Source organism: Pelodiscus sinensis, chromosome 3 (genome assembly GCF_049634645.1).
Source record: "Pelodiscus sinensis isolate JC-2024 chromosome 3, ASM4963464v1, whole genome shotgun sequence".
Lineage (NCBI taxonomy): Eukaryota > Metazoa > Chordata > Testudines > Trionychidae > Pelodiscus > Pelodiscus sinensis.
In genome coordinates, this window is record NC_134713.1 from 35,386,731 (window position 1) to 35,414,632 (window position 27,902).

The 27,902-nt window shown below is 42.9% G+C and overlaps 1 protein-coding gene across 4 annotated transcripts; it reads left to right on the top strand.

Moving 5' to 3' along the window:
• Positions 1-26,774, top strand: ALKAL2 (ALK and LTK ligand 2). Of its 4 annotated transcripts, none has more exons than XM_006130964.4 (6): positions 1-302; positions 1,965-2,293; positions 5,386-5,439; positions 5,566-5,646; positions 10,285-10,350; positions 26,106-26,774. In XM_006130964.4, exons 2-5 carry the CDS (start codon positions 2,035-2,037, stop codon positions 10,347-10,349), a joined length of 459 nt encoding a protein of 152 aa, XP_006131026.1. In that variant the 5' UTR covers positions 1-302; positions 1,965-2,034; the 3' UTR covers position 10,350; positions 26,106-26,774. The 4 variants fall into 4 exon arrangements, with proteins under 4 accessions (XP_006131026.1, XP_075779682.1, XP_014432942.1 ...); XM_075923567.1 differs by lacking the exon at positions 1-302 and adding an exon at positions 325-758; XM_014577456.3 differs by lacking the exon at positions 1-302 and adding an exon at positions 935-1,451.
• Positions 26,775-27,902: the final 1,128 nt, after the last annotated feature.

Below are 27,902 nucleotides of genomic sequence, written 5' to 3' on the forward strand. Positions count from 1 at the left end.
GGGTGGGGGGTGAATGAGGCAGGCTCCACGCCGCCCCTCGCGCTTAGGAGACCGGGCTTTGCTGCGTGGCCCCAGGAGGCCTCGGGAAAACTCTCTGCCCCGCGCCCTCAGCGCCAGCTCCTGCGCTGGGGTCCCGGCCTCGCTTGGGGCAGAGCCGCGTCGGCTGCCGGGCTGGCTGAGGGAGGGTTTCCAGGCACGGCTCCCAGCGCTGGAGAACTGCCCTTTACAAGAATAACCGAGGGACACCCCGGCTCCTTCCCAACGCGCCCCGCTGCCACATAACCGCAGGCTTCCCGACTGAGGTGCAGCGCAGCCCTGCCCCCCTCCCGGACAGACGGACGGAAAGTTCCTGGCAACCACGCCAGTGACGGTCCGGGCGCGCGGAGCCCGAGGGGGCCGGCTGACGGCGGGCGATGCCCCGCTCCGAGGCCACCGGGTTAAAGGCAGGGGCTCTGCCTCCCACTCGGGGACCGGCTCCTTACGTCGGCGCGAGCCTGGGGAAGGGGGGGCTGCAGCGCCGCTCCGGGGTTGCCAAGCGGACTTTTGTTGATTTCCTCCCACTTGCGGGTCGATTCCATCTGCCGGAGCCGCCGCCTCGGCTTGTCCCGTAGCCTATATAAGCCGCGGCGCCCGGGCTGCCGCCATGGAGTAGCTTGTGTGGCTGCAGCTAGCGCGCCGGGGCGGGAAGGGGGCAGCGGGCACCGCGGGCTACTCCTGCGCGGGGCAGGACCTGGCCGGCGCTGGGCAAGGAGAGACAGGTAACGGCTCCGGCTGCCGGCTCGCCCCGCGAAGTGCAGCTCGGGCCCCAGGGGAGAGCCGAGAGGGGCTGCTGCAGGCGCGGGAGGGTCGGGGCGAGGGGCGAGAGGCGCGGCAGGTGCCAGGCAAGGCTCTGTCCCTCTCCAGGCGCTGCGGGAGCCAGGGAGGGGCAGTGCGCTGCTGGGCTCCCACGTGGCTTCGCCTCCGGCGGCTCGGGGCAGGCACTTGCGCCTGTCCTTGCGGTCACACCGCTTCTGGTGCAGCGAGGCATCCCTGGGGCGGGAGCTGGGCCGAGGCCCCGGCAGAGTACTAGGCGCAGCCCCTCGAGGGGGCTCATTTGCAGGCCACTAGGGAACAGGCTGCCTCTCGGGGGGCGATGCCTCCCTGTTGGGCGCAGGTCCCGCGCTGCGTTACTGCAGCAGGGAGCGCGCAAGCCACGGGGGTTACACCTCCGTCACCTCATCGCTTGCCCTGGCTGGGCACCAGGAGCTGCCTTTGCTCCAGCGAGCAGCGCGCCTTGAAAGGCGCAAGTTTTCGAAAAGTTTCTGCAGCGGGCTGCCCCCTGCGTGGCGCGCACACGCCTGCTTACAAGGCTGGCCCGCGGTCTGTCCCTCCTGCGCGGGGAGTGACTCCGCTGTGTGTCAGCGCGCAGGGATTGCCCTTTGCTGCCACGCTGGAGATAGGGGATAGATAGGGTAAGAAGCGTCAGTGGAGCCCTAGGAGCGCACTTCTCCATGCAGCAGCCACGCACTCTCCATCGGTGTGGGCGACAGGGACTTTTAAGGAAACCCTCCCTCTGGACCTGCCCAGGGAACGAGAGGCCCCCTCGGCTGCGCACTTCGGAGTCAGCCCCGGCCTGTGTAAACCGAGAAGGCAGCATGGGAGTACTTTGGCCATGTAGCTCTCGTGCTGCGGAGCGGCTCTCTAGTCGGCACTGCAGGCGAGAATAAAGTTGCTGCTGACAGGGCAGGTAAAAGGTAGATTGTGCCATCTCTTGACCTCAACTGGCGCTAATCTTTTGACTTCACTTGAACCCTGCCAGTTTACACCAGTTAGGAATCTGGTTCATTTAAAACCTAAGGACGTAGTGGGAGGGAGGAAACAAGGCACCCTGATTGCATAATGTGCAAAGTAGATTCTTTGCTCTTCCCCTGTATTTCTGATTTCACCCCGTGACGGCCCCTACCCCCACCCCATTTTTCTTGCAGTGAAATAGGAGTTCCCCAAAGTGGATCATTGCTTTCCCTCTGCTCGTTCACCGTCCAGTTCAGACTTGCAATGAGTGGACTGAGGTCTCCTGTGCTGCTCGGGCTGGTGCTCTTAATGCTGTCAGCAAGCTATTGCAAAGAGAGAACTGACTCCATAGGTCTAAAGGACAGGCAAAGCCTCTTCAATCTCATCATGGAGATTATTCAGGAACTGAAAAAATACCACACGGAAGAGGACAACGGGGTTCTATACTTCTCCAACCACGATTATACTTTAGACAGAAGAGAAGTAGCTGATTATGGAGAGTACCAGGACGAACAGAGAGCAGGTAAGTCATAGACTGACTGTAATCCAGTCTGCTCTTTTCCTTTCCTGGCAAATAATCTGTTCTTTTTGAAGGGGAACACAGGCATCACTGTACTACTTCTTATAAGAGGTACTAACCTCTCAGGAGATCTGCAAACTTGCTTCGGAAATACAGAAGTTTCTACAAGAAACTGGCTTTGAAAGTCCAGAGTAGAACTCCACTCTTACTTCTGTCTAATGGACTTTAGAAATGCATTTCACTCAAAGCCAGACCTGCATGAGCTTTGGCTTTATACAGGCTATATTTTTAAGGAAGAACAGCGGGATAGATTGGGGTTAAAAAATGACAGAAATGCCTACTTACTGTAAGTCATGTAGTCCAAAGGCCTAGAGTTTTGTGGATTATACAGTTTCAAACCTCTCTGGACTTGACCTTCTTGCCATCTCCCTGGGGAGAATCTATTCAGCATCCTAATAGATCCCAAACCTGGAGGTTTTTCCTGCTAGGCAGCCTTATTCCCCTCTCTCTCCCCCCCCCCCCCCCCCCCCATTCATTCCTTTAGGGGTTTTGTTTGTTTTTTGTTTTGGTGTTTGCACCTTTTCAAACACTTGTTGATTTTCATAATTTGTCCTTCAGCCCCTTAGTTAACCCATGTGGATTTTAATTCTTTCCTCCTAAATCAGTCTGTACATCATCATTCTAATAATTTGAGTTGTTTTTTTCTAAGCTCTCTCCAGTTAATACTGTTGCTGGTAACATAAAGTTTTCCAGACTTGTATGTAATATCCCAGATGCAGTCACATCAGACTAATGTAGAGAAGGGTGGTTTATGTGTCTGTTTCATGAGGTCCTGCTTCTGTACATGCAGCTCAAAATTGAATGGTCTTTTCTTGCTTCCTGGTTGCTCCGTAAATTCATGTCTGTTCACCATCTTTTCTAAACAGAATTACTACTGCCCATTTTTCATCCTCCCTTGATTTTTCTGGGTTTGGGATTGTTTTCACTAGATCTGTCAGTTTACACTTTTCCAAACTGGATCTCATGTTATTTTCATGTTGTTATTTTCTAATAATCTCTTGTGCTTTCTCTAAGCCTCTTTGTATCTTTTCTTTGTACTTAATAGTGTTTAAAACTGCTCCTAATTTGGTGTTGTGACTGTCACTAAAATGTGATTTTAGTCCCATCTCTAGATCATTAGCAAGGATATTAAATAAAACAACTTAATAGTCCCCCATAAACTCTGAAAAATAAGAACTTGTTTGCTTAATGTAAGGTACAAGCTTAATGGGCTAGCGTAACCAATGCACTCTAACTACTCTGTGCAATTGTAGCAAAGCAGCTGTAAACCCAATCTAACAAGAAGGTTAAGCAGATTTTATGGCTCTCCCCCATAAGCAAATCAGTGTAAAGCATCTGGTGTGTACTGGTGAATATGACTCAATGAGAAAACTACTTCAGAAGCAGACTAGTTGGTACCAGTGTCATTGACTCCTAAAAGGGATGTTTTATTATTGTTGTTGTTATTATAAAGAAATTTATTCCCAGAAAAGCTGCTGCCACTGAAAAGAAATTGTTGCTTGGAGCCCTCCTTTATTTCAGTCTTAGCATCACTTTCCCAGCATGTTTGTCCCACGGGAAACTTCTGAGAGAAGCATGTAAGCTTTTAATGCTCTTCATAACACAATTAGGTCAGATATGATATGGTCAATTTTAATCAGGCAAACTAAAGTTAGAAGTAAATGAAGACGGACTTTTGAGAAATGTCTAAGCTTACCAGTGAATTAGATCTGGATGAAAATTTTCTCTGCTTTAAATGTGATAAGAGGTGCCAGGGGAATTAAAAGACTGTTCAGGCATTTCTGGTCAAATAAATAAAAGTACAGCATCTTATACAATCAACACTAAGCTATCAGCATAGAGTTAGTAACAGAAAGCAAATCAACAGGACACAAACATGGATTGATGCAATATGGATTTCAATAAACCAGTTTCATTTTTGCATCTGCTGAACACAAAATACAGAGAAGCAAACTATAAGAGTTGGGGGGGAAGCAATTTGTTTTGTACATTCCTTTCCTGTGGATTTTATTTAATACTGGTGATATAACAAGGTCTGTTTCTAGATTTCCTGTAAATATATTGATTCAATCTCATGTTCATAATAGCTATTTCAGATAGTGCTTGTTGACACTTGCCTGTGACAAAACAGTGCAGGTGCCCATAGGAGAATGTTGCATAGACAGCTGTGGAGTAGCCAGAGATCATTCCCTAGTATGTCTCTGAACCTTTATCATAGGTGGAGTCTGTACAGTTTCTAAACATAGTGATATTAAAGTGATACATTTAGATTAGAGGTAGCCACAAGATGGCCCACAGAGCCCTACAATATAAATCATGATTGCTGTCATTTTTAATGTGATTGTTGAGCTGATGGAGACTGTCCCAGCACTGCAATGCTCTACATTCTTTTTAGTGTCACTATGAAAGATTGAGGGTATGTCTACATTACAGAGGGTTTTTTTTGAAAAATGTCTGTTTTTCCGAAAACACCTCACTTACGTCCACACTGCAATTGCGTTCTTTCAAAAAAAATCGAAAGAACAGAGGGGTGTTTCCAACATTAGTAAACCTCTTTCTATGAGGAAGAATGCCTTTTCCAAAAGAGCTGTTTCGGAAAAAGGTGTGTGTGGATGGGGAAGAGGGAGTTCTTTCGATAGAAGAGGAAAGGGGAAAAAGCACAAGTGCTCTGGTGGCCACTCCACCCTAGTAATCACAGCTTACCTGTGAGATAGCATCCATTCAATGTAGACACTATCTGTCGAAAAAGCAAATTCCCTTTTCAATGTGCTTTGGTAGTAGGGGCTTTCTCTTTCAGAAGAAGTTTTTTCAGGTGATCTCTTCCGGAAAAGCTTCTTCCGAAAGAAGCCTGCAGTCTAGAAATAGCCAAAGGCAGCTGCAGCTTGTTCCGCTTTACAGCTCTCAATCTCCTAGTAAAAGGCTATTTTGAGTTTCAAGTTAAGCAAAATTTTGGCACTTCCTGTGGTAGTCCTAGCATCCTTAACAAATATATTTGCATTGAAGAATAATGAAACCTTTTTTTTTCACCCCAACAGAAATAGTTCCTAGAGATCTGAGGTTGAAAGACAAGTTTTTAAAGCATTTAACAGGTAGGTAAATTTAGATTTTGCATTGTATCCATCATTTCATACACATACCACCTAAGCCCCAACTCCCCTTCTACTAGGCCTTTTGGGCACTGTTGACTACTGACTTGTTCTTTTTCTATATTTCAGGTCCTCTCTATTTTAGTCCAAAATGTAGTAAACACTTTCATCGGCTTTATCACAATACAAGAGACTGTACCATCCCAGCTTGTAAGTGCTATAATCCAAAGCTAACTTTTTTCAAACAGAAAGCTATGGAATGGGGTGGTGGTTATAGCAGATAATAGTGGTAATACTGTAGAAGTGTACAGTGCCTTTTTAATGAAAGGGTTCAGAGTGCTTTAGAGATATTAATTGATCTTTACCCCCTGCATGTGAGGTAAGTTATCATTCTCATTTTACAGGAAAGTGAGGCACAATTTCCACTGGATATATTGTGTAAAATGAGTGTTAAAACTGTTTTCTAGGATTCCAAGTTTATTGTCTCTTGTATCCAAATGAAGTGCACTCAATTTACAAGAACAAATTTAATTGCTAGTGTTTCAGATTCTGAAAACCAACTGGTGTTACTTCCTTTTCATGCATCATCACTTATAATACACACACTACAAATTAGGGCATGTTGCATTTCAGCAACCTTGTGGTCTTCCAATTATGCCCTCAATGACATCTTGAAACCTTGTTGCCTTCAATGAGTTTCCAAAGGTACTGTAAACTTGATGGAGATTAATAAACAAATCAGTGTTGGCAATTAATTAACAATGGATGAACAAAAACCCAACTTAATGTATTAGCTGTGTAGACAGTGCAAAAAGGGCTACAGCACTGCAGGATTTTTTTATTTTTTTTTTTTTAACAGCAGATTCTGAGTAAAATCTCAGAGTAAACCTGTTTTTCCAAAGTCTTTTTTAGAAGAGAGGCCCACTTTAATGTACATGTTAAAGGTCACGTAGTGGGTGAGTTGCAGAGCTGGAAATAGAACCAAGACTTCCTGACTGAAAGTCTCATACTTTAAGGAGGTTTCTTCTCCATTTGTGACAATCTGAACATTTTATCTGTACATCTGTGAGCCTTCTTCCAATCTGTCATTTAATAGTCTATTTGAAAACAAGATGATGGTCTCCACCTAATTTGTTGTGGACCACATCACAAAAATAATCGGATTTAATGCCAATTCGAATGTTCATCAGTGAAACCAAGGATCAAGTGCACTTAAAGATGAATTAGCTTTTCCTTCAGGCTATGTCTAGACTGAAGGAATTTGTCAGCAGAGGCAATGCAAATGAAGCGCTCATTAGCATTTCTCACGCTGTCATTTGCATAGTCTCTTCTGATCCTTTTTGGAGAAGAGGTGTTTGCGCACACAAAAAATGCAGTGGAGACAGGGCCATTTTGCACAAAGGAGTACTCCACGAGGAGAAACAGTTAATCCAAACTAAGGACTTAGTTCGGATTAACTTTAAACTGCCTCGTGTAGCTGCGGACAGTTCATTCGGACTAAGGGGGATTTAAAAATGGCAGCTGGATGTGAACATGCAAATAAAGCCCGGGATATTTAAATTCCGGGCTTCATTTGGAACTCCGGTTCCCTGATTTGCCTACCTAGCTCGAATTTACAAGCTAGTGTAGACACACCTTCAGGGAATGTCTCATAGCATTTTGAAATATGTATGCTGTTTTTATTATCAATGTATAATAGTCTTAGTTTGGTTTAGGTCAGGATGGGGCACCTTATTTAGGTCGGGGGCCGCTGACCCACGGAACAATCGGTTGGAGGTCACACACAAATGAGAAGCACAAAAAACAAACAAAAAAAATCCTCACTGATGTGGCCCCTGACTGAGGAGAAAGACACTCCCCATTTTCACTTGCATACCAGAGCCTAGGGAGGACCGGACTAGTAGATTGTGTGCTCCAGCCCCACTGTGGGTGGCGGTTGGAGCGCCAGCACAGGATTCCCAATTCTGGAGGGGGAGCCCTGAGGGCCAGATCCAGGCAAGCTGAGGGCCACATCTGGCCCTCGGTTCCCCACCACTGGTTTATGTTGTAGTATGAATACTGTAATACTTATATAATTCTGATTTTTGGTTACATCTATTTATTTATTTTGTGCAACTATTAAGATTAAATGAAACAAGAAAATAAAGCACTTGCACTTTGCTGTCTCAGAGAGGGGAAAGAGCTCTCTCACTGCCAGTACAAGTTTTTCTTTCAGTACATTTTCAAGCATTTTGCATGGTTTGGTGGTATCATGAGCTCAGATGAGGTAGCTCAAGAACTATTGACACTTCAGTTGTAGTTTAGGCTGTTAGTTATAGAATTGCAGGCGGTCTTCAACTGAGCATGTGAGCAATCTTTGAATAATTCCTTTTCAATCTGCACTGCACACACAATAGATCATCCGACTGAACTTTATGAAACACTTTCAAACATGACCGCTTCAGTTTTACTTATCTGTTTAACAAGACTATACAAAGATCTAAGGAATACAGAGCAAAGAACCATCTTGTCCTTAGTTGGAATACCTCTCCAGGGTGCAAGCCTCAGCAAATTATATAGAGGCCCCGAGTTGCCAGTGTATCAGAACCTCCCTCTTGGTGACAGAGGAGAGGAAGAACAAACATCTGGTATTTGATCTGCTGCAGGAGTTGCAGTAAAGATACTAAAATGTTCATACCTGACTGCCTTTGGGGCTCCACTCCAGATTTTCTACTGACGTTTATTCTCAGAGTCTTGCATTCTTCTGAATTCACCCACAAGGCAGTGGGGGCTTCTCTATCAGTCTTAGCCTTATACCCTCCCATGCTACCTACAAAGCAGTGGGTTTGATGAGCAGCAGATAATACTGGCTACTCATTTATGATAGTAGGCATCACCTGACCATGGGCTATACCGAGGTGGGCAAGAGGCAGCTAGCAGGCTGAATCTGGCCTGCCAAGCCACCAGATCCTGCCCAAGGCCACCTCGCCAGGAGCTTTACAACACAACAGCTCATGTCTCTTTAATCAGCTGGCTGCTAATTGCTCTGGATGCTGGGGAAAGCGGGGGAGGCTTTGCTTGCTGTCCTCACTCCCTAGCTAAATCTCTTAGCTCCCATTGGCTAGTTTCTTACCAATAGGAGCAGAGAAATTTTTCTGGAGGCAAGGGTAGAGAGCAAAGTCTCCTCCCTTCCTCACTCCCCTCCTCCGTGTTGGAGCAGACCCAGGTGGAACAGCCAGTCCAGCAGACAGCATGGATTCTGTCTCAGGTTCCTGTAGGGCTGCTGGCTGGGAGCCACCTAGGTAAGCACCTCCCAGCCAGGGCCTGCCTCTGACACCCTATTTCCTATTTCCAGCCCCAGGCCACCACCCAAACCCTCTGTATCTCCTCTCCCCACCCGCTCCAGGTCACAACTCCCTCCCAGACCCTGTACCCCTCCTATACCCCTCCCCCTCAAGCCAGAATCCTCTTCTGTACCCATAACCCCTCCTGGAACCTGCATCCATTCCTCTGCCCCAGGTCACTACCCAAACCCTCTGCACTCCCTTGCCCCAGGTCACAACTCCATACCAGACCCTGCATCTCCTCCTGCACCTCTTCCCCAGGCCAGAATCCTCTCCTGTACCCATATCCCCTCCCAGATCTTGCACCCCAAGCCCTTGCCCCAGATCATAACCTTCTCCTTCATCCAAATTCCCTCAGACCCCACACTCCTTCCTGCACCCTAGTTCTCTGTCCCAACCTCCCTTCTGCACCCCACCTGCCATTCCAGACCCCCCTCCACAGAAGTGCGGCCCTTAACCACTTACCGAAATCTTGGAGTAGCCCCCCATTAAAGATTATTGCCCACTCCTGGACTATACTTTAGTGGGTAGCAGGTTTAAAACTAATAAAAGAAAGTTCTTCTTCACACAGCGTGTAGTCAGCTTGTGGAACTACTTGCCAGAGGAGGCTGTGAAGGCTAGGACTATAACAGAATTTAAAGAGAAGCTAGATAAATTCATGTAGGTTAGGTCCATAAAAGGCTAATAGCCAGGGGATAGAAATGGTGTCCCTGGCCTCTGTTTGTCAGAGGCTGGAGAAGGATGGCAGGAGACAAATCACTTGATCATTGTCTTTGGTCCACCCTCTCTGGGGCACCTGGTGCTGGCCACTGTCGGCAGACAGGCTACTGGGCTAGATGGACCTTTGGTCTGACCCAGTATGGCCGTTCTTATGTCCTTATACCATCCTGTACTGCCATAGGAAACAGATATTTAAATAACTAGTCTTTTCTTCTGACTCTATGGACTTAAAAGATATTTAGACATGTAACAACTATTCATTTCAATCAGAGTTAGATACCTTTAGAGATCTGAGCCTCTAAGACTCTATTACTCTCCTCTTCAATTGTTCTAAAAGGAGAATTTGTTGGATGACTGTACTGATATTTATCTATTAAGTCATTAAGATCTGCAGTTCAGTGATTGGCCAGTGCCACTGCAAACACCTAATTTGCACAATCAGATGCCATCCTTGCAGGTTCAGATCCAACACTTGTCCACACCATAACTAGTTAGATATACAACTGAACATATATTCATACTCACAAGCTGTTTTCATCTACAGTTGTGCTGTTTGTGTTCAGAACCAAAGAATTTTCAAAGAAAATGCATAGAAATTAGGCACCTAATATTTAAACAGTAAATTCTTAAGCATATCGAGCCGATGTCTATCCTGTTATAATAGCCTAAGTTGTTAAATCTAGGTACAGATTAAAATTAATCATGATAATTTACATAGCACCTCTAGAAATGTTTATTTTTTGAAACCAAAATCAGTGACTTTAGTTCTGTCATTAAGTTATTGTATTTATCTTTTTCATGTCAGATTATAAAAGATGTGCCAGGCTTCTTACTCGACTGGCAGTAAGTCCAATGTGCATGGAAGGATAAGGTAAGCTTTTTGATAGAGGTAATAACATTCTACTTCATAGCAGGGTTGTGGATTTTGCATTGTGGACATGAAAAATTCATGAGTGTAAAAATGACCATCCTTTGGCTAAGGTATTCCCTTTCAGAGCACTTGACATAACTATCTTAATCTGGCAAAATACTGGCCATAAATAAAGGGTACTCCCTACTAGAAGGCATTATAAAGACCTATAGACATCAGTTGTGAATTATTCATAGCTGTATGCAGTTAGCAGATAGTGAATTTGCTCTTACAGAACAAAACACAGCATCTATAGCTGATTTTTTTCAAAGTTGACTCAGCATAGTGGTGTGTACTGGCGCTGGCTGCCCTTTCACATTCACAGCTTTAAATTTTATGGGGACATTTTAATATTGATACTTACATATCTAAATACATGCAAGCTTTTTAAACAGATGTCATTAGTACTTCTAGAATAATTCAGTTGTGATGTATTTTATAGCACTAAAATATGTACGTTACTCAGATTTCTTTGGATTTTCATTACATTCAATTTGTACTCATGGGATTATTTTTCTCTTAATGCACCTACCTCCCTTTTTAACAATAAAGGGAATTTCAGTGCAAACAAAAGGAAGGATGTCCTCACAAAATATCTATACTTCTGGGAGTTGACACCTTACCCACGTAGACTAGTCCATGTCCTGGTCCCAGTAAGCTGAGATAAAAATACAGTTGTATGTGATTTTATTTGAGAATTTTTAAATGAGGTTTTATACATTATATATTTTAGTTTTCCCTGCATATTTAAGTATTATAATATAGTTACTAAATGAAGTTTGCAATTCAGAATTATTACTTTAAATAAAGTACATCTCTTCCCTCATGTTTTTTACTTCTCTTACTTTCTTCCCTTTTTTCTGTTCATACTAGGGATGTTAACAGTGATTAGTAAGCTAATCGAGTAGTCGATGGAATTTCCATCAAGAACTTGATTAGTTGATAAGGGGATTCACTGCGGATCTGCATTTTAAATGTAGTAAGAGGCTCTTGCTACATTTAAAAGGGAGAGCCGCTGTGGTCTAGAACTGAGCGCGAGCCGGGACAACTGAATCCCTGCTCGCACCCATTCCCAGAGGCTGCACCTCTGCTTTTACCAAGAACCAGGTGGCTCTTACTACATTTAAAAAGCAAAGGCGCAGTGTCTGGGAATGGCGTGAGCCTGGAGTGCTCAGTCCTAGCTCGCGCCAGGTCCCTCGTTGCGCCTCTGCCTCTCCTGCCCCCCTCTCCCTCCGTGGAGATGGTGCCTGGGGGGAACCGGCTTTTAAGCCAGCTCCCTCCAGCACCAGCTTCTGCTCCCACCCCTTGCTGCCTCTGATACAGATTATTGTACAAAGGGTTGGAGGAAACAACTAGTCAAGTAGTGACTTGACTACCCGGTTGTCTACTTGACTAGTCGCTTCCATCCCTAGTTCATAAAAGAGATAGCTTTACAAGTAAATCAAACTGGTCATAATTCAGCTTTTTAGGTTTCTGAGGTTCTATATTTGGGGAAGTGCTCCCTGTTTTAAATGCTTCATTTACCTTTAGTAATACAGTCAAGGAGGCAACTCCATGGTCCAGATAGTGCCTCAGGGTGAAATCACAAAACCTATTGCATGTGAGGTAAATTGCTTGTTCTAGGTCAGGAAACTGTGCAGTTCCAAGATAGTGAATTGCATAATTCAAGAAGTTCGTTGTCACCTATCATCCATACATTATTTTGTAAGACAAACTTAATGGTACTGTTGCAAATATCTGCCAGAAATGGCCAGTAAGCATAGATGGGGGAGCACATCCTCCAATATATTGTTCCTTTTCTCTGAAAGTCTCTGTACATCAACACTTCCCATTGGGATTTTTAGTTTTCAGAGTGAGAATGGACAAAAGGCAGCTGCTTTCAGAGGCACCTGTTTTACTCTGAAACTTGGAAAGTTTTTGTTAGAAAATCCATGCCATCCATCTCTTGAGAATGGGACATAGAATCATAGAATACTTGGACTGGAAGGGACCTTGAGAGGTCATCAAGTCCAGTCCCTGCCCTCCATGGCAGGACCCGCGTTGGGGACCACTGGTCTAGACCATCCCTGATAGACATTTATCTAATCTACTCTTAAATATCTCCAGAGATGGAGATTCCACAACCTCCCTAGGCAATTTATTCCAGTGTTTAACCACCCTGGCAGGAAGTTTTTTCTAATGTCCAATCTAAATTTCCCTTGCTGCAGTTTAAGCCCATTGCTTCTTGTTCTATCCTCAAAGGCCAGGAAGAACAAGTTTTCTCCTTCCTCCTTGTGACACCCTTTTAGATACCCAAAAACCGCTATCATGTTCTCTCTCAATCTTCTCTTTTCCAAACTAAACAAGCCTAGTTCTTTCAGTCTTCCATCATAGGTCATGTTCTCTAGTCCTTTAATCATTCTTGTTGCTCTTCTCTGGACCTTCTCCAATTTCTTCACATCTTTCTTGAAATGTGGTTCCTAGAACTGTACAGAATACTGCAACTGAGGCCTAATCAGTGTAGAGTAGAGCGGAAGAATGACTTCCTGTGTCTTGCTCACAACACACCTGTTAATGCATCCCAGAATCATGTTTGCTTTTTTTGCAACAGCATCACACTGCTGACTCATATTCAGCTTGTGGTCCACTGGAACCCCTAGATCCATTTCTGCCGTACTCCTTCCAAGACAGTCGCTTCCCATTCTGTTCGTGTGAAACTGATTGTTTCCTCCTAAGTGGAGCACTTGCATTTGTCCTTATTAAACTTCATCCTGTTTACCTCAGACCATTTCTCCAATTTGTCCAGATCATTTTGAATTATGACTCTGTCCTCCAAAGCAGTTGCAACCCCTCCCAGCTTGGTATCATCTGCAAACCTAATAAGTGTACTCTCTATGCCGATATTTAAATAGTTGATGAAGATATTGAACAGAACCAGTCCCAAAACTGACCCCTGCGTAACCCCACTTGTTATACCTTTCCAGCAGGATTGTGAACCGTTAATAACTACTCTCTGAGAATGGTTATCCGGCCAGTTATGCACCCAACTTATAGTAGCCCTATCTAAGTTGTATTTGCCTAGTTTATTGATAAGAATATCATGCAAGACCATATCAAATGCCTTACTAAAGTCTAGGTATACCATAAAGCACATAAAGCATAAACCTTTTTTGTGACATAAAGTAGAACCTCTGTTGGATTGTCACTGATTGAAGCATAATTCTTAAGTGATCTGCTTTAGTGGGAAGGAGGACTGGTTGTTATCACAGATACTTCAGGAGTCTCAGATTTCACTAGCAACCTTGGGAAATCAATAAAGGACCATTCTTCCTGCCACTCCACAAACTTTTCACCATAGGGACAATGCATTGAAACTGCTATTCATTTCAACTCTTCCATGCAAGATACCTTCTCCTGTGGAAAAGCAGGGTGGCGCTGTCATGTCCTATCTCCTCCACAGAAGGAGCTTTTGAAGAAGGTAGTCCTTTTGCTCTTTCACACAAATGAATCAAACTCATCTCTGTGCAGGATGTGGTTATTTTCTGCTGGACCTGGCTTTTTGGATGTTTTTAAGACATTCAAAAGTTTGTAGCATAAATTCCAGTTAAATACACATATACAGATACCAAACTGTAAAGCCCATATTATATATTTAAGGTAATTTATCTAATAATGAAGCTCTATGGAATGAACAGGTGATTTTTACACAATCGAATGAAAACACTTTTTGCTCGTGTCATTTTGGAAGCTATTAGAAAATTAAGAGTTAAGATAAACATTGAATGTCATGAACCAAGTTTTGCTTTGTTTTACTGCTTTAATGCTGTTACTAACGTGGAATTATTCCAGATTTATGTGGTTCTAAGAGTGTGGAATTTGGCTCGTTATTATACCTGCTATGAATTTGGATAGCTCTTTGGAATATTTTGCCAGATTGTGATGTTTCATGTATGCTCCTTTCACTTTCCTGTCTATTATATTCTACCCCACATGTATTCTATACTGCACCCTAAATTGAAAACATTCATGGATGCATTCATAATAAAAGCGTACAGTGATACATAGCATGCCAATAAGGTAAGAGGAAAGGTAGCCAAGTTAAGTGTGATAGATAGGCAGCGATCACACAAATCATACACTTTTAGGATCCAGTCTAGCAAAGCACTTAAGCATATGTTTAACTTTGAACGCATACTCAATGTTTTCTGAAACAAGGCCTGTTGATAGAAGATAGATTGTGAAAATTGAGGATAACATTGAGATCTGTAATATTTCTTCAATTTTAAAGAGGCTCTGTTCTCACTGGTGGGAAGTGGTTGTCTTCCTTCACATGCCTCTGTAGATCATAGAATCATAGGACTGGAAGGGACCTCGAGAGGTCATCGAGTCCAGCCCCTCACCCTCAAGGCAGGACCAAGCTCCATCTACACCATCCCTGACAGATGTCTATCTAACCTGTTCTTAAATATCTCCAGAGAGGGAGATTCCACCACCTCCCTTGGCAATTTATTCCAATATTTGACCACCCTGACAGGAATTTTTTCCTAATGTCCAATCTAAACCTCCCCTGCTGCACTTTAAGCCCATTACTCCTTGTCCTGTCCTCAGAAACCAAGAGGAACAAATTTTCTCCTTCCTCCTTGTGACACCCTTTTAGATATTTGAAAACCGCTATCATGTCCCCCCTTAATCTTCTTTTTTCCAAACTAAACAAGCCCAGTTCATGAAGCCTGGCTTCATAGGTCATGTTCTCTAGACCTTTAATCATTCTTGTCGCTCTTCTCTGTACCCTTTCCAATTTCTCCACATCTTTCTTGAAATGTGGTGCCCAGAACTGGACACAGTACTCCAGCTGAGGCCTAACTAGTGCGGAGTAGAGCGGCAGAATGACTTCACGAGTTTTGCTTACAACACACCTGTTGATACAACCTAGACTCATATTTGCTTTTTTTGCAACAGCATCGCACTGTTGACTCATATTCAACTTGTGGTCCACTATGACCCCTAGATCCCTTTCCGCCATGCTCCTTCCTAGACAGTCGCTTCCCATCTTGTATGTATGGAACTGATTGTTCCTTCCTAAGTGGAGCACTTTGCATTTCTCTTTATTAAACTTCATCCTGTTTACCTCTGACCATTTCTCTAACTTGCTAAGGTCATTTTGAATTATGTCCCTATCCTCCAAAGAAGTTGCAACCCCACCCAGTTTGGTATAATGAATGCCTTTTTATTCCACACATTTAATATGATCACATTGTTCTGTTCTTATCTTTAAATTATCCTTTTGGTCATCTCTACCTAGTAAAATTAGAAAGAAACTGTCCAAATGCAGGGCTTCTTACATATTCCTCTGAAGCACCCGGTACTCGCACCTGTCGGACACAGTGCACTCTGCTAGAAGTACCACTGGTCTGAGGCAGAATGGAAATACCCGTGGTCCAAACTAGTTAAATGGCAATTTTCAATTTGCATGTCTGAAGAATTTTGTTTATATCACTCAAAGGTAGGGATGTAAGCGACTAGTCAACTATCTGATTGGTATAAACTTATCGGATAGTCAAATGGTCCCTTGACTAGTCGCTTTCCCCCTCGCCCTCTTGTACCTCTGTCAGAGGCAGCAAGGGTGTGGGGCAGAGCAGGAGCCAGCTTAGAAGCCAGTTCCTCCCAACACCATCTCCACAGGGAGCAGGGGAGACAGAAGAGTGGTAGGGACCGGGCGCGAGCTGGGAATCAGCTGATTCTCGGCTCATGCCCAGTCTCAGACGCTACGCCTCTGCTTTTTAAATGTATTAAGAGCCTGATGGCTCTTAATACATTTAAAAAGCAGAAGTGCAGCAGGGGGACTGGGTTTGAGGCAGGAATCAGCTCTCCAGTTCTTAATACATTTAAAAGGCTGGTGTACAGTGCGGGTACCTGGCGTGAGCTCTTATTACATTTAAAAGGCAGAGCTGCAGCAGGCTTAGCTCCCCTGCTGATCAGTCAATGAAAATTCCATCAACTAGTCGATTAGTTGATTAAACTAAATTTAACATCCCTAGTCAAAAGAGTAAGATTTCAGTATTATTATATTGTGTTTTACCATCAGTAGAGCTAAAAGTGCTTTTCAAAGGAAAGTCAGGTTTTATTATCCTTATTTTTGGCATTTTCTGTTTTGCTCAGTAGTTCCAACTTATTTCACTCACCCCTTCCTGGCAGCAGGCTGTGGGTGTATTAATGCTTGTTACTGTTTGGAAAGTTGGCAGTTAGCTTTTCTTATTTTCTTTGGAGATGCAAGGACATACATCCATGTTTTGAGATTTGTTTTGGATTTCTGCTCACAGTATCTCTGATATTATCCCAACTTCAAGGTAGGTAAAATGCTTCAGATTCCAGATAAAATGAGTAGACACAGCCAGCCTTTAACCAATTGTCTTGGTGACAAACATATAATGTACAATTTCTGTACAATAGTCTTTAACAAAGGTGGATATTCACTACCAAACCCAACACAAGTTAGGCTGTATGCTCTCTAGTTTCAACAAAAGATTATTAACATCTCTCTGCCATCAGATACACAAAACTACAAACATCAATCCTGTACAATAGGAGCTCATTTACTGTTGCCAAAAAGGTTTAACCACATCCTCAAAGAGAACATATTCTCCTTTGTTCTTCGCTCAGCCGTTTGTCTTAGACGCTTGCACCTCTGGCTATGTGTCCTTCTCTGTGAATCTTGGGAGTCTGTTGCCAAGATTTTCAGAAGTGGCTAGTGACTTTGGGTGCGTAGAGTCACCTTAAAAGGGCTCAATTATCAGAGTGTACATCCCTCCATCCTCTGAAAATTTGGCCTCTGTAAGGTGTCAATTGAATTTTAAAATTAACACTCCAAACGCTTTTGAAAATCTTGGCTAGTGTGATAGCTATTCATTATGAATTAGAATATCCTGACATTGTGTTCTCAAGAGGCTTAATTTTTGGCTGGATTTCTAGCTCCTCAGTAGGCACAACTCCTTTGTGCCTGGGAGTTTCCCGTCTCACTCCACAGACTGCACATAGTTTCATAGGTGCCCTTGCAATAAGAGATTTCCACACACAAATATGAACATACTTTGGGAGTGAAAAATAAGTTTCTTTGGGCAGAGCTACACATGTCAGATAGGGACTTGTTAAATATTTTGCATACAACTTGCCTTTTCTATTATAGAGGGATATGCATGTCGTGGTTTTACTGTAAGTCATCTCCCTTTTACAGCATAATTTATTTTCTCAACACCTACTGAGCTTCACTATGCAATGAGCCTTGAATATTATTTTTCTGTAACTTTTTAAAAATTTTAATCGTTTACCTATTAACTGTTATCTTCCAAAGATAAATATTTATTACAAATGAACAATAAGGTTATTCTTTATCTATAATTTTGATTTTTTTGGTCCAGCCACATGATAGAAAAAGATTTTTTAAATGGCAGTTGTAAAGAAGTAAAAATGCTTAAAAAGTATAACATAGGAAGAGTAGCAATGAAATTGATTCACATCTGTAAATTAGAAAAATCAAAAGTCCCAACTATTAGTGAATCTAGAAATATTAAACTAAGGTGAAAATAACTAATATTAAGAAATTATCATAACTAGGCAGTGAAATAGTACCTCATTAGAAAACTCAGTTTTCAAAGAAAGATAAAATTATTTTACAGAAGAGCAGTCAGACCATAGGTCCATCTAAGCCAGTATCCTGTCTTTTGAGAGTGGCTAAAGCCAGATGTCCCAGAGGGAGTGAACAGAATAGATAATCATCAAGGCTGTGTCCAGACTCAGGGGTTTTTTCGAAAAAAGTAGCCTTTTTTCGAAAAAAACTTCCCCTGCGTCTAGAATGCAGCCGCGTTCTTTCGAAATTAAATCGAAAGAACGCGGCTTTTCTTTCGATGGCGGTAAACCTCATTTCACGAGGAAGAACGCCTTCTTTCAAAAGTTCCTCTTTCGAAAGAAGGCGTTCTTGAATGTAAATAGGGCTTCTTCGAAAGAGAGCATCCAGACTCACTGGGTGCTTTCTTTCGAAAAAGCAAGCCGCTTTTTCGAAAGTTCCACGTGCAGTCTAGACTCTCTTTCGAAAGAGGCTCTTTCGAAAGTATCTTTCGAAAGAGCATCTTTCGAAAGAGGCTTGCAGTCTAGACATAGCCCAAGTGATCTCTCTCCTGTCATCCATTTCCAGCCTCTGACAAACAGAGACTAAGGATGCCATTCCTACCCATCCTAGGTAATAAGTATTGATGGACCTAGCTTCCATGAATTTATCTAGTTCTTTTTGAACACTTTTTAAAGTCCTGGTCTTCACAACATACTCTGGCAAGGAGTTCCACAGGTTGACTATGCGCTGTGAGAAGAAAAACTTTATTTTGATTGTTTTAAACCTGCTACCTATTATTTTGTAGCAGGAAAAACTTTGCTTCCTTCTTAAAGATGCAGATTCAATACATTCTAGGACAAGAATAAACTTTACATCACATTATATATAAACATCATAGGATACCTTTATAATATTCTTCTTAGCAGCATCTTAAAACTGGGTAACAATAGACATATACTTTTGATGCACAGCTCAATGAGTAAGAACCAAATGTTAACACATTAGATAATTATTAATCTTCATAGAACCTGCAAGAAGTGCAACATAATATTGCGATTTTTAAAGGTCCAAATTGGAAAACTGAAATACTATATCAACTAGCCCTATTCCATGCTTTTAATAGTGTTTTTAGTCATTTCACAAAATTTCCAAAGGAGTATTACTGGCAAGTTTACAAAAAATTATTGGAAAACACTTCCAGCTCATGAGAGCACAGCCTTCCTCTCTACATAGTCTCTTATTCAAAGAGTCAGACTGAATGAGTTAAATGGCAGCCACCTCTACCTACACAAGGCCTGAGCTGAAGATATGGGTTTTGCCTAAACTTCAGTGTAAGACTGTTTCACAGTCATGTAGGCTCAACCAAGATATTTCTGACAGAGAATCATGGACATATTCAGTCACCAAATTGAACAATTTGCAATTGATAATATACCCCCAGATAATTTAGACATACTAGATGAGGACCAGAGCTTTAAATTGGACACTCAACTAGCTAGGCAACACATGGTTAATTCTGCTCTGTTACCTCCAAGTTGTTAACCACTGTGGTCAGATCCTTGTCCTATACAAATTAGTTTTTTTGAGGATTTTTGATCATTGTTGCAATCTGGAACCCTATAGAGGAATAGGATTCTACAGACTGTATGCATCTGTCAGGCTGATTAGACAGGGACCTTCTAATGTCCTACAATCCTATTTTACCTGTCACATCTCATCATTGAAGCAGATTGTGTGTAGTCAGTCACGCTGGATGGATAACAGGATGACAGCATAACTTTACATTTCTTGATTTTTGTGCTTAAATCTTAACCATCATGGTGAATATAGTTTCTTGTATTATAAAAGGAAATAAAATAGGCTGAAGTGAAAGTGGTAGTGCCAGCATTCCTGTTTGAATTTGCAGTAAAATGACATTCAAGGTCACCAACAGAATGACAGACTGAGTCCTGGTCTGTATTAAAAATGCATGGCTGTAGAACAATGACAATCAGGGGTGTCGAAAATCCATGTACCTGAGACTACATCTTCACTACGCAAAAGATCGACACTGTCACGATCGACCTTCAGGAGTTTGATTTAGTGGGTCTAGTTTAGAGGGGTTTCCATGTCGGTGCTGGTACTCCTGATCCTCGTGAAGAGTAGAAGCAGACGGGAGTGTTTGCTCCTGTCAACCTCCAGCTGTGAAGAGGATGCAGAAACTGAAATACATGGACTCCAGCAATGTAATAAACATAGCTGGAGTTATGTATGTGAATGTGACCATCCCCGATAACGTAGACCTGGGCTGAAAGACACAGATGATACCAAATGAACTCCCAGTGCAGATAGAGTATGTTAACATGTGGGCTTCTGTAATTGACATAGCTACTGCTAGGGTGGGCAAGAATTTTTGATGGTAGGCCACTCCAAGATTTTGGTAAGTGGTCAGAGACTGCATGTTTCTGTGGAGTCTGGGATGGAGGTTGGGTGCAGAAGGGAGCTTCGGGTAGGAGATTGGGGTGCAGGAGAGGGTGTCGGATCTTAGAGGGAGTTTGGGTGAAGGAAGGGGTTGTGACTTGGGGCAAGGGATTAGAGTACAGTGTCCAGGAGGGAACAGGGGTGCAGGAGAGGATTCTGGCCTGGAGGAGGAGTGTAAAAGGGAGCGCAGAGTCTTGGAGGGATTTGTGACCTAAGGTGGGAGGGTGGTACAGAGTTTGGATGTTGATCTGTGGCAGGAAGTTGGGTTGTGGGAGGGGGTGAGGTTCAGAAGCAGGCTCTAGGAAGGAAGTGCTTTATCTTAGGTAGCTTCCCTCCGGCAGCTCAACAGGAACCCTGAGGCAGGTTCTCTGCCTGCCACATCCTCAGGAAGAGCTGCTGGAGGCTTCCTCCATGCCTTCTCTGCATGCCCCTGGTTGGGGAGAGACTTTGTGTGCTGGTTCTAGTCCCAGGCCAGTCGTCAGAGCTCTCATTGGCACCAGGGGCATGCAGCACCCAGAAAGCACCACCAGCCATTTTGAGCCACCTCGGACTGCAAGAGGCAGAGAACCTGCCCTGGGGACTCAGCAGGGTGAGTCAGATTTGGCCCATGGGCCATATCTTGCCCATCCCTACCCTAAGCCAATGGGAAAAACTCATCCATGTAAAGTGTCTTCATTAAGTGCTATAAGTGTACAGAAGTCCTAAGTGTTCTCTCAGCTGAGCCCTTGTTGATAGCAAAGTTGAGGTGTTTAGTTGCTTGCAGCAGTCCTGGTCAAAATTTAAAATTTTGGGAATTTTGCAGCATGACGTAAGACAAAGGTAACTACCAGTCAATCTTTGGCTTGTAGATTTCTGAAAAGGTAAGGGAAAATAGGAATGAAGTGAGATCTGCCTCAGACCTGGAGAATTTCAGATGCTTTATCTGATTAGCTGTCCAGGTAAACACACATGTAGTCTCAAAACCCCACTAGACCTACCGTATCAAGGAAGATGCACTTAATTTCCCCCTGTGGTCCATTGAGGGCCCATTTAAAGGTGTGTAGCTCCTAATAGTCATGTCTCACTTTTTCTTGACCAATGTTTCTTTAAAGCTGCAGTTCCCTTCCTACACTAGAATATCCCCAGAAAGCCAGACTGCTTAAAAGGCTAGCATCTGTGCTTCACGTAGAGCAGGGGTGTGCAAGAGGTGGCTAACAGGCCAGAGGATCCAGGCCACAGCTGCCTCGCCAGCACCTTTATTATACAGCAGCTGCTTTAAACAGCAGGCTGCTAATTGCTATGCAGTCAGCACAAGGAGGAGAAAGCTTCATGTGCTGTCCCTGCCAAGCAAAATCCGCCAGCTCCCATTGATCACTTTCTGGCCAATAGAAGCTGAGTAACTTTGCTGAAGGCAGGGGCAGTGAATGAAGCCTCTTCATTCACTCATCCCCTCTCAGTCCCTGTGCTGGAACAGAGCCACTAGGAGCAGCTGCCCAGCACACAGGTAGGGAGTGTGCAGAGCTGCTGGTTGGGAGCCACCTAAGTAAGTGCCTCCTAGCCAGAGCCTGTCTCTGGCACCCCACCCTGTCTCTGCCCTGGGCTACCACCCAAACTCTCTGTATCTCCTCTCCCACCTCCTCCAGGTCACTATTCCCTCCCAGACCCTGTACCCCCTTCTGTACCCTTCCCCTAGGCCAGAATCCTTTCCTGCACACATACACCTCCCTGACCCTGCACCCCATTCCCCTACCACACCTCACCACCCAAACCCTCTGCACTCCTCCCAGGTCACCACTCCCTCCCTGACCCAGCACCCCCTCCTACCACTCCTTCTCCAGGCCAGAATCCTCTTCTGCACCCATAACCCCTCCTGAACCCTTTATCTCAAGCCCCCTCCTTCACCCAACATCCCTCAGACCCTACACTCCCTCCTACACCCCACTTCTCTATCCCAAGCTCCTTTTTATACCCCATCTGCTGTCCCAGACCCTGTGCCTCCCTCTGCAGAAGTGCGACCCTTGACCACTTACCAAAATCTTGGTAAGTTTAAAAATTATTGCCCACTCTTGTCTTAGATTATGCCTAGTGTATTGCTCACAATTATGAGTTACCACAGAGCTCTTTCTAAGCAAGCACAATTAAGGTGCAAGCAGTAGAGGGAGAATGTTAAAAAAAAACCCTGCATGCTAAAAAGTTTAACAGAGGCCACCCCCACTCCTACATCAGGCTCTTGTAGATGCCAGTCTTTCAAATCCCACAACTGGGTTCCCTTTGCTGCTACAGGTTTGTAAGTGTGTAAGATTCAGAATCTGAACCAGAATGGGCAGTTTAGCCATTTTTTTTTAAATACTGTTAAGGCCTTTGATCGCCCATGTCCAGAAACAGATAATCAGACAATTACTGACTCCTCTGTGTGTAGCTTCAAAAAGATGAGTTTTTGCATAACCAGAGGTAAGAAATTTGTTTTTGCCTAATATCTAAAGCAAGGTTATCTTGTTTACAGTTATTCCTTACTTCATTCTTGACTGGTACCCTTTCAATATAGTTCTTTGAAATCCCAGGATTCATATCATACTTTCCCTCTCGCCCCCAAAAGTTACATGCAATCCAAGAGCACAATAACACATTTGCATTTAATATAATGAAGCCCCATCCATAAATCCAAGTCCATAAGATCTCTTAAGAATATGGCATACTTGTTACAATGCACACTTAAATGCGAAACTGTGCTATACACAGTTTCCTATTTTTCAAACTCAGCAAAAATACAGCCAAAGATAAATATTTTTTGATGAGCTTCCATATCTCAATCACTTCTGATTTAACAATTCTAGGCCATTAGGTAACAGATACATTCTTCAGCTAACAGGATTCAATACCAGTTACTACATTCCAGGAGTTGTTCAAGGAAGAGTTGTCCCACTGTAGTCAGACTATACTGGTAAGATAGTCTCAAAACATGATATTCAATTTTTTGCTGTCATCTCTCCAGATCTTTCTGTTGAACAGAGTAAAAAACTCCTAATCACAAGAACATAAGAGCTGCCGCACAAGCCCATTTCTTGGCTAGAAATGGTCCATCTGACTATCCTATCTCCAGCAGTCACCCATACTAGAGCTTAAGGGGGGGAAATGTACAGAACAGGGCAGTTATGAAGTGATCCAACTCTATCTTCTGGTAGAGGCTTCAGGTTGCTCTGAACTTGGGGCTGCCTCCTTGTATGGAAGCTGCTCCATACCCTTGATCATCTCTGTTGCTGTTCTCTTTATCTTTTCCAATTATGATACACCTTTTATTTTGAAACAGAGTGACCCAAAAATGCACTCTGTAGTCAAGGTATGGGTATACAGTGAATTTATATAGTGGCATTAGGATAATTTCTGTCTTTTCTATACCTTTCCTAATATTTCCTAACACACTGCTGCTGAGCATTAAACAGACTATTTCAGAGAACTATTCACCCTGACCCCAAAATCTTTTAGCTGGAAATAACTAATTTAGAACCCATCACTGTGTATGTAGAGTTGGGATTATTTTTTCCCCAACATGCACTACCCATTGCATTCATAAATATTGAATTTCATTTGCCATTTTGCTGCCCACTCTCCCTCTAACTTCTCCCAGTCTGCTTTGGATTGAACTATCGTGAATAATTTTGCATTGTTTGTAAACTTTGCTGCTTCACTGCTTGTCCCCTTTCCATATCATTAACTCATATGATGAAAACCACAGGTCATACTACATATTCCTGGGGTATCCTGCTGTTCACCTCTTCTCTGTTATACCTTTCAATCAGTTTCTAATCCATGTGAGAAGCATTCCTCTTATCCCATGGCTACATTAGTTTATTTAAAAGCCTGAAAGATCTTGTCCAAAGTTTTCTGAAGATCCAAGCACATTACGTCTACAAGATAATGCTTAAACTTTGATGACTCTTCTGCAACAAATCATGTTAATCTATAGGTCTAATAATTCTGTTCTGTAGTAGAATTGCTTCCACTTTGCCAGATGTAGACAGACTCACTGGTCTGTGATTTCCAGAATGTCTCTGGCACAGGGGCTGAGTTCAACCTGCAGTAGCAAGTATGTAACCTCTGTGGTTCAGGATACTCTGGCCCAGCAACACCCAGGCTACGTCTACACTGGCCCCTTTTCCGGAAGGGGCATGTAAATTTCACCAGTCGTCGTAGGGAAAACCGCGGGGGATTTAAATATCCCCCACGGCATTTAAATAAAAATGTCAAAGTAGGAATAAGACCCTCCGGAAAAGGGCACTTTTTCCGGAGGATCGGGGCCAGTGTAGACGCTCTTTTCCGGCTTTTTTAAAAGCCGGAAAAAAGCGGCGGACATTTTTATTTAAATGCCGCAGGGGATATTTAAATCCCCCGCGGATTTCCCTACGACGACTGGTGAAATTTACATGCCCCTTCCGGAAAAGGGGCCAGTGTAGACGTAGCCCCAAGGTTTGGAAAGACCACAGATGTTGTGGGACCAGGGAGCCCCAGCAGCATAGGTTGCTGGCAGCGCAGAGCAGAGCCTGTCAATGGGGCCAGCGGATTGCATGGGGTACCAGAGCTCTCAGTCAGTGGGGTAGAGAAGCTGGGGGGAGGAGTGAGCTTGCAGGGCAGCAGAGCCTACAGCCTGCAGAGCTGTTGGGAGCACCAGTGGGGCGGCCGTGAACTCTAGGAGGGTGGCAAGGCGACAGTTCACAGGGTGGGGAGGCTGGGAGAGGAGCCCAGCAGGCAGGCTGGCACCCCACCCTCTCCCAGGCCTCCCTTGGTCCAGCAAACTCCCTTGTCTGAGACTGGTCAGGTCCTGAGGGTTCTGGACTAGGGAGGACCAACCTGTAGTTCTGAAGAAACTCAAATAGTAAATTTCAGAATTCTTGGGTAAATACTATCTGGTCCTGGTGACTTACAGTTTAATTAGCTTATTCTAAAACATTTACAACTGACAGAATTTGGAACATTACTTCACATTTGTTGCTCCCTCCTCCCTCAATAGCTCTGATGTGGGTATCATCTGCATTTGCTGCAGTGAAGACTGTTGCGAAGAGTTAAGTTAGATTCTCTGCAATGGCCTTGTCTTCCTTGAGTGCTCCTTTAACACCTCTGTCAACCATTGGTCCCACTGCCTGCTTCACAGATTTCCTGCTTCAACTGCTGTTAAATAATTTTACTGTAAATTTTTGCCTTAATGGAAGAATACCTAGGCTTCTCTTGGAAGAATGCCTAATCCTGCCACTGAATGTGGGCAGCAAAAACCGTATTGGTAGTGAGATTTTAAGACTTCACAAATGACAGTACATTAACAGCATTGTTGATGTATACTCAGATTTTGGCTTCATTACTGCATTTAGAGAGATTTATTCTTAAAAAAAAAAGCTTAATGTATTAAATATTTAAAAATAGTAGAATTTTGTAGTTTTCAAAATCTGTTTTCCAGGCACAGAGCAGAGAATAGGAATAGCAGAAAGTAGGATACTTTTTCAAAACACTAATCTACAAGGTTTCTTTATTGAATCGTGCAATATGACCATAACAGGAGATCGGAAATGTACTACCAGATTTTCCATAGACAGTTGTTACGAAGTCTCTATTAACTCTATTCAGGTTGCCAAATGCACTTTAAAGAACTGAATTAAAGTATTAAAATGATGAAAGGCAACTAATTTTTTTTATTTTTTCGAAACAGATACTACCATACAGACGAGAAACATTAAGAACCAGGAGAAGTGCCTTGGAAACCAACAGGGAAATAGAACTTAAACACTTAAATACCTTTATAACATATTTCATTGTGAACAAGAGGATTTATTTTTGCAGATTGACAGACTATTTCCCATAATTCTTCTAACATGTGTTTTGTATGTTTTGAACAGTTTGCAGATCTACATTATTTACAATAGTATAACTGCCAATAGTATTTACTGTTCCATACTTAAAAGTACACTCCACATCAGGTGTGTAGTGCTGCCAAAAATTACATGGACATATACCCTTCAAGAAATAAATGTACTGTTGCTGAATTCTGAGACTTGGAGGGATGTTTTTATATATCCAGAACTCTTACATCTACTCCACTGCAGCGGTTTTCACTTGATATTCTTCATGCTTATGCAATTAAGAGTTTGGTTAAAACAAACTTATTTACAAATTTCAATGTTAGAAGGGTCACATTGTACCCTTGGAGTACAAGTTACAAATTGCATGACAAATACATAAGATAATACCAAGTGAACATGTTTTCTTGAGTCAGAGGAGTGTGGATTTTGTATACACACAATTTACCATTGGTTTTCTGTTCAATAAATGTATAAACATTCCAGCCAACGTGCAATATGTAAATACTGTAAATAACAAACATGACTAATAAAGTGTTTGATATAGTACATGATCTTCAATGTGTATTCATTAAATGTCTCTTTAGAATACTGGCTTTCAGAAACTGGAATTGATTTCACATGGTTGCTCAACATTTCAAAGCAAATTAATCTGTAAATTATATTAAAACCTAATGCAAAATTATAGCAGGAACATAACTTTTGAAAAGGCTAATCAAAGACTGCATGAGGAGGGAGGTCTCACTATGCATCTTAATTTTCTCTCACCTATGCAATCCAGCTGATGTATGTCATATTACATTTATGACCAAAAAAATCCAAACCAAACCCCAAGCACTATGGAGCATTTCTAACAAACGCACTACAGTCTCATAAGTTTTGACACTTTCTTTCAAAGCAGCATCTATTTTATTGAAGTGCTTTAAATCATATTAGACTGTATAAGTGTAGAACTTTTGAGTATGAAACATGAAAATGGGGCTAGGATTTTCAGTTTCATAGAATTTAAGGCCAGAAGAACCCAGAAATCATCATTTGACCTGCATACCTCACACTATTATATACCATCCAAATACGCTATGTTGAGTGCCATGAATTCAATTAAACTAAAGAATTTTAGACCTCAATAGACTTAACTACGTGGCACAAGCAATTAATAGGAGAAACCACAATGCCACTGCTGCCATGTCAGAAAACTGATTAGGTGAGATATTCAGATTACCCTAGCAGGTAAACCATACCTCAAGATGCAAAGGACAATGTGAAGCCCTGAAGGTTCCTGCCAATCTGATTTAGGGCAAATTTTTATGATCCAAGTTTTGTGATCAGTTATACCCTAGGCACCTGAAGATAAAATCCTCTTAAATGACTGGATTGTGTATGTACCCATTCCAAGTGCTTCTCCATTTTAACTAGTGATCTGTCTCTAGTTGTAACAGATATCTGATGCTTCATTACCCGTGACAATCTGAAGCATGAGATCAGATTATAATCATTATCAAACACAGAGTGAAAGTGTTACAAGCAAGTTCTCCTTAAGGTCATAGCTTCCAGGGCCAGATGGCATAACCATAACTGACACCCCAAGCCTGCAGAACTCCCAGAAACTGACTTCAAACATACCTTTCTGGGGGGAAAAAAAAAAAAGT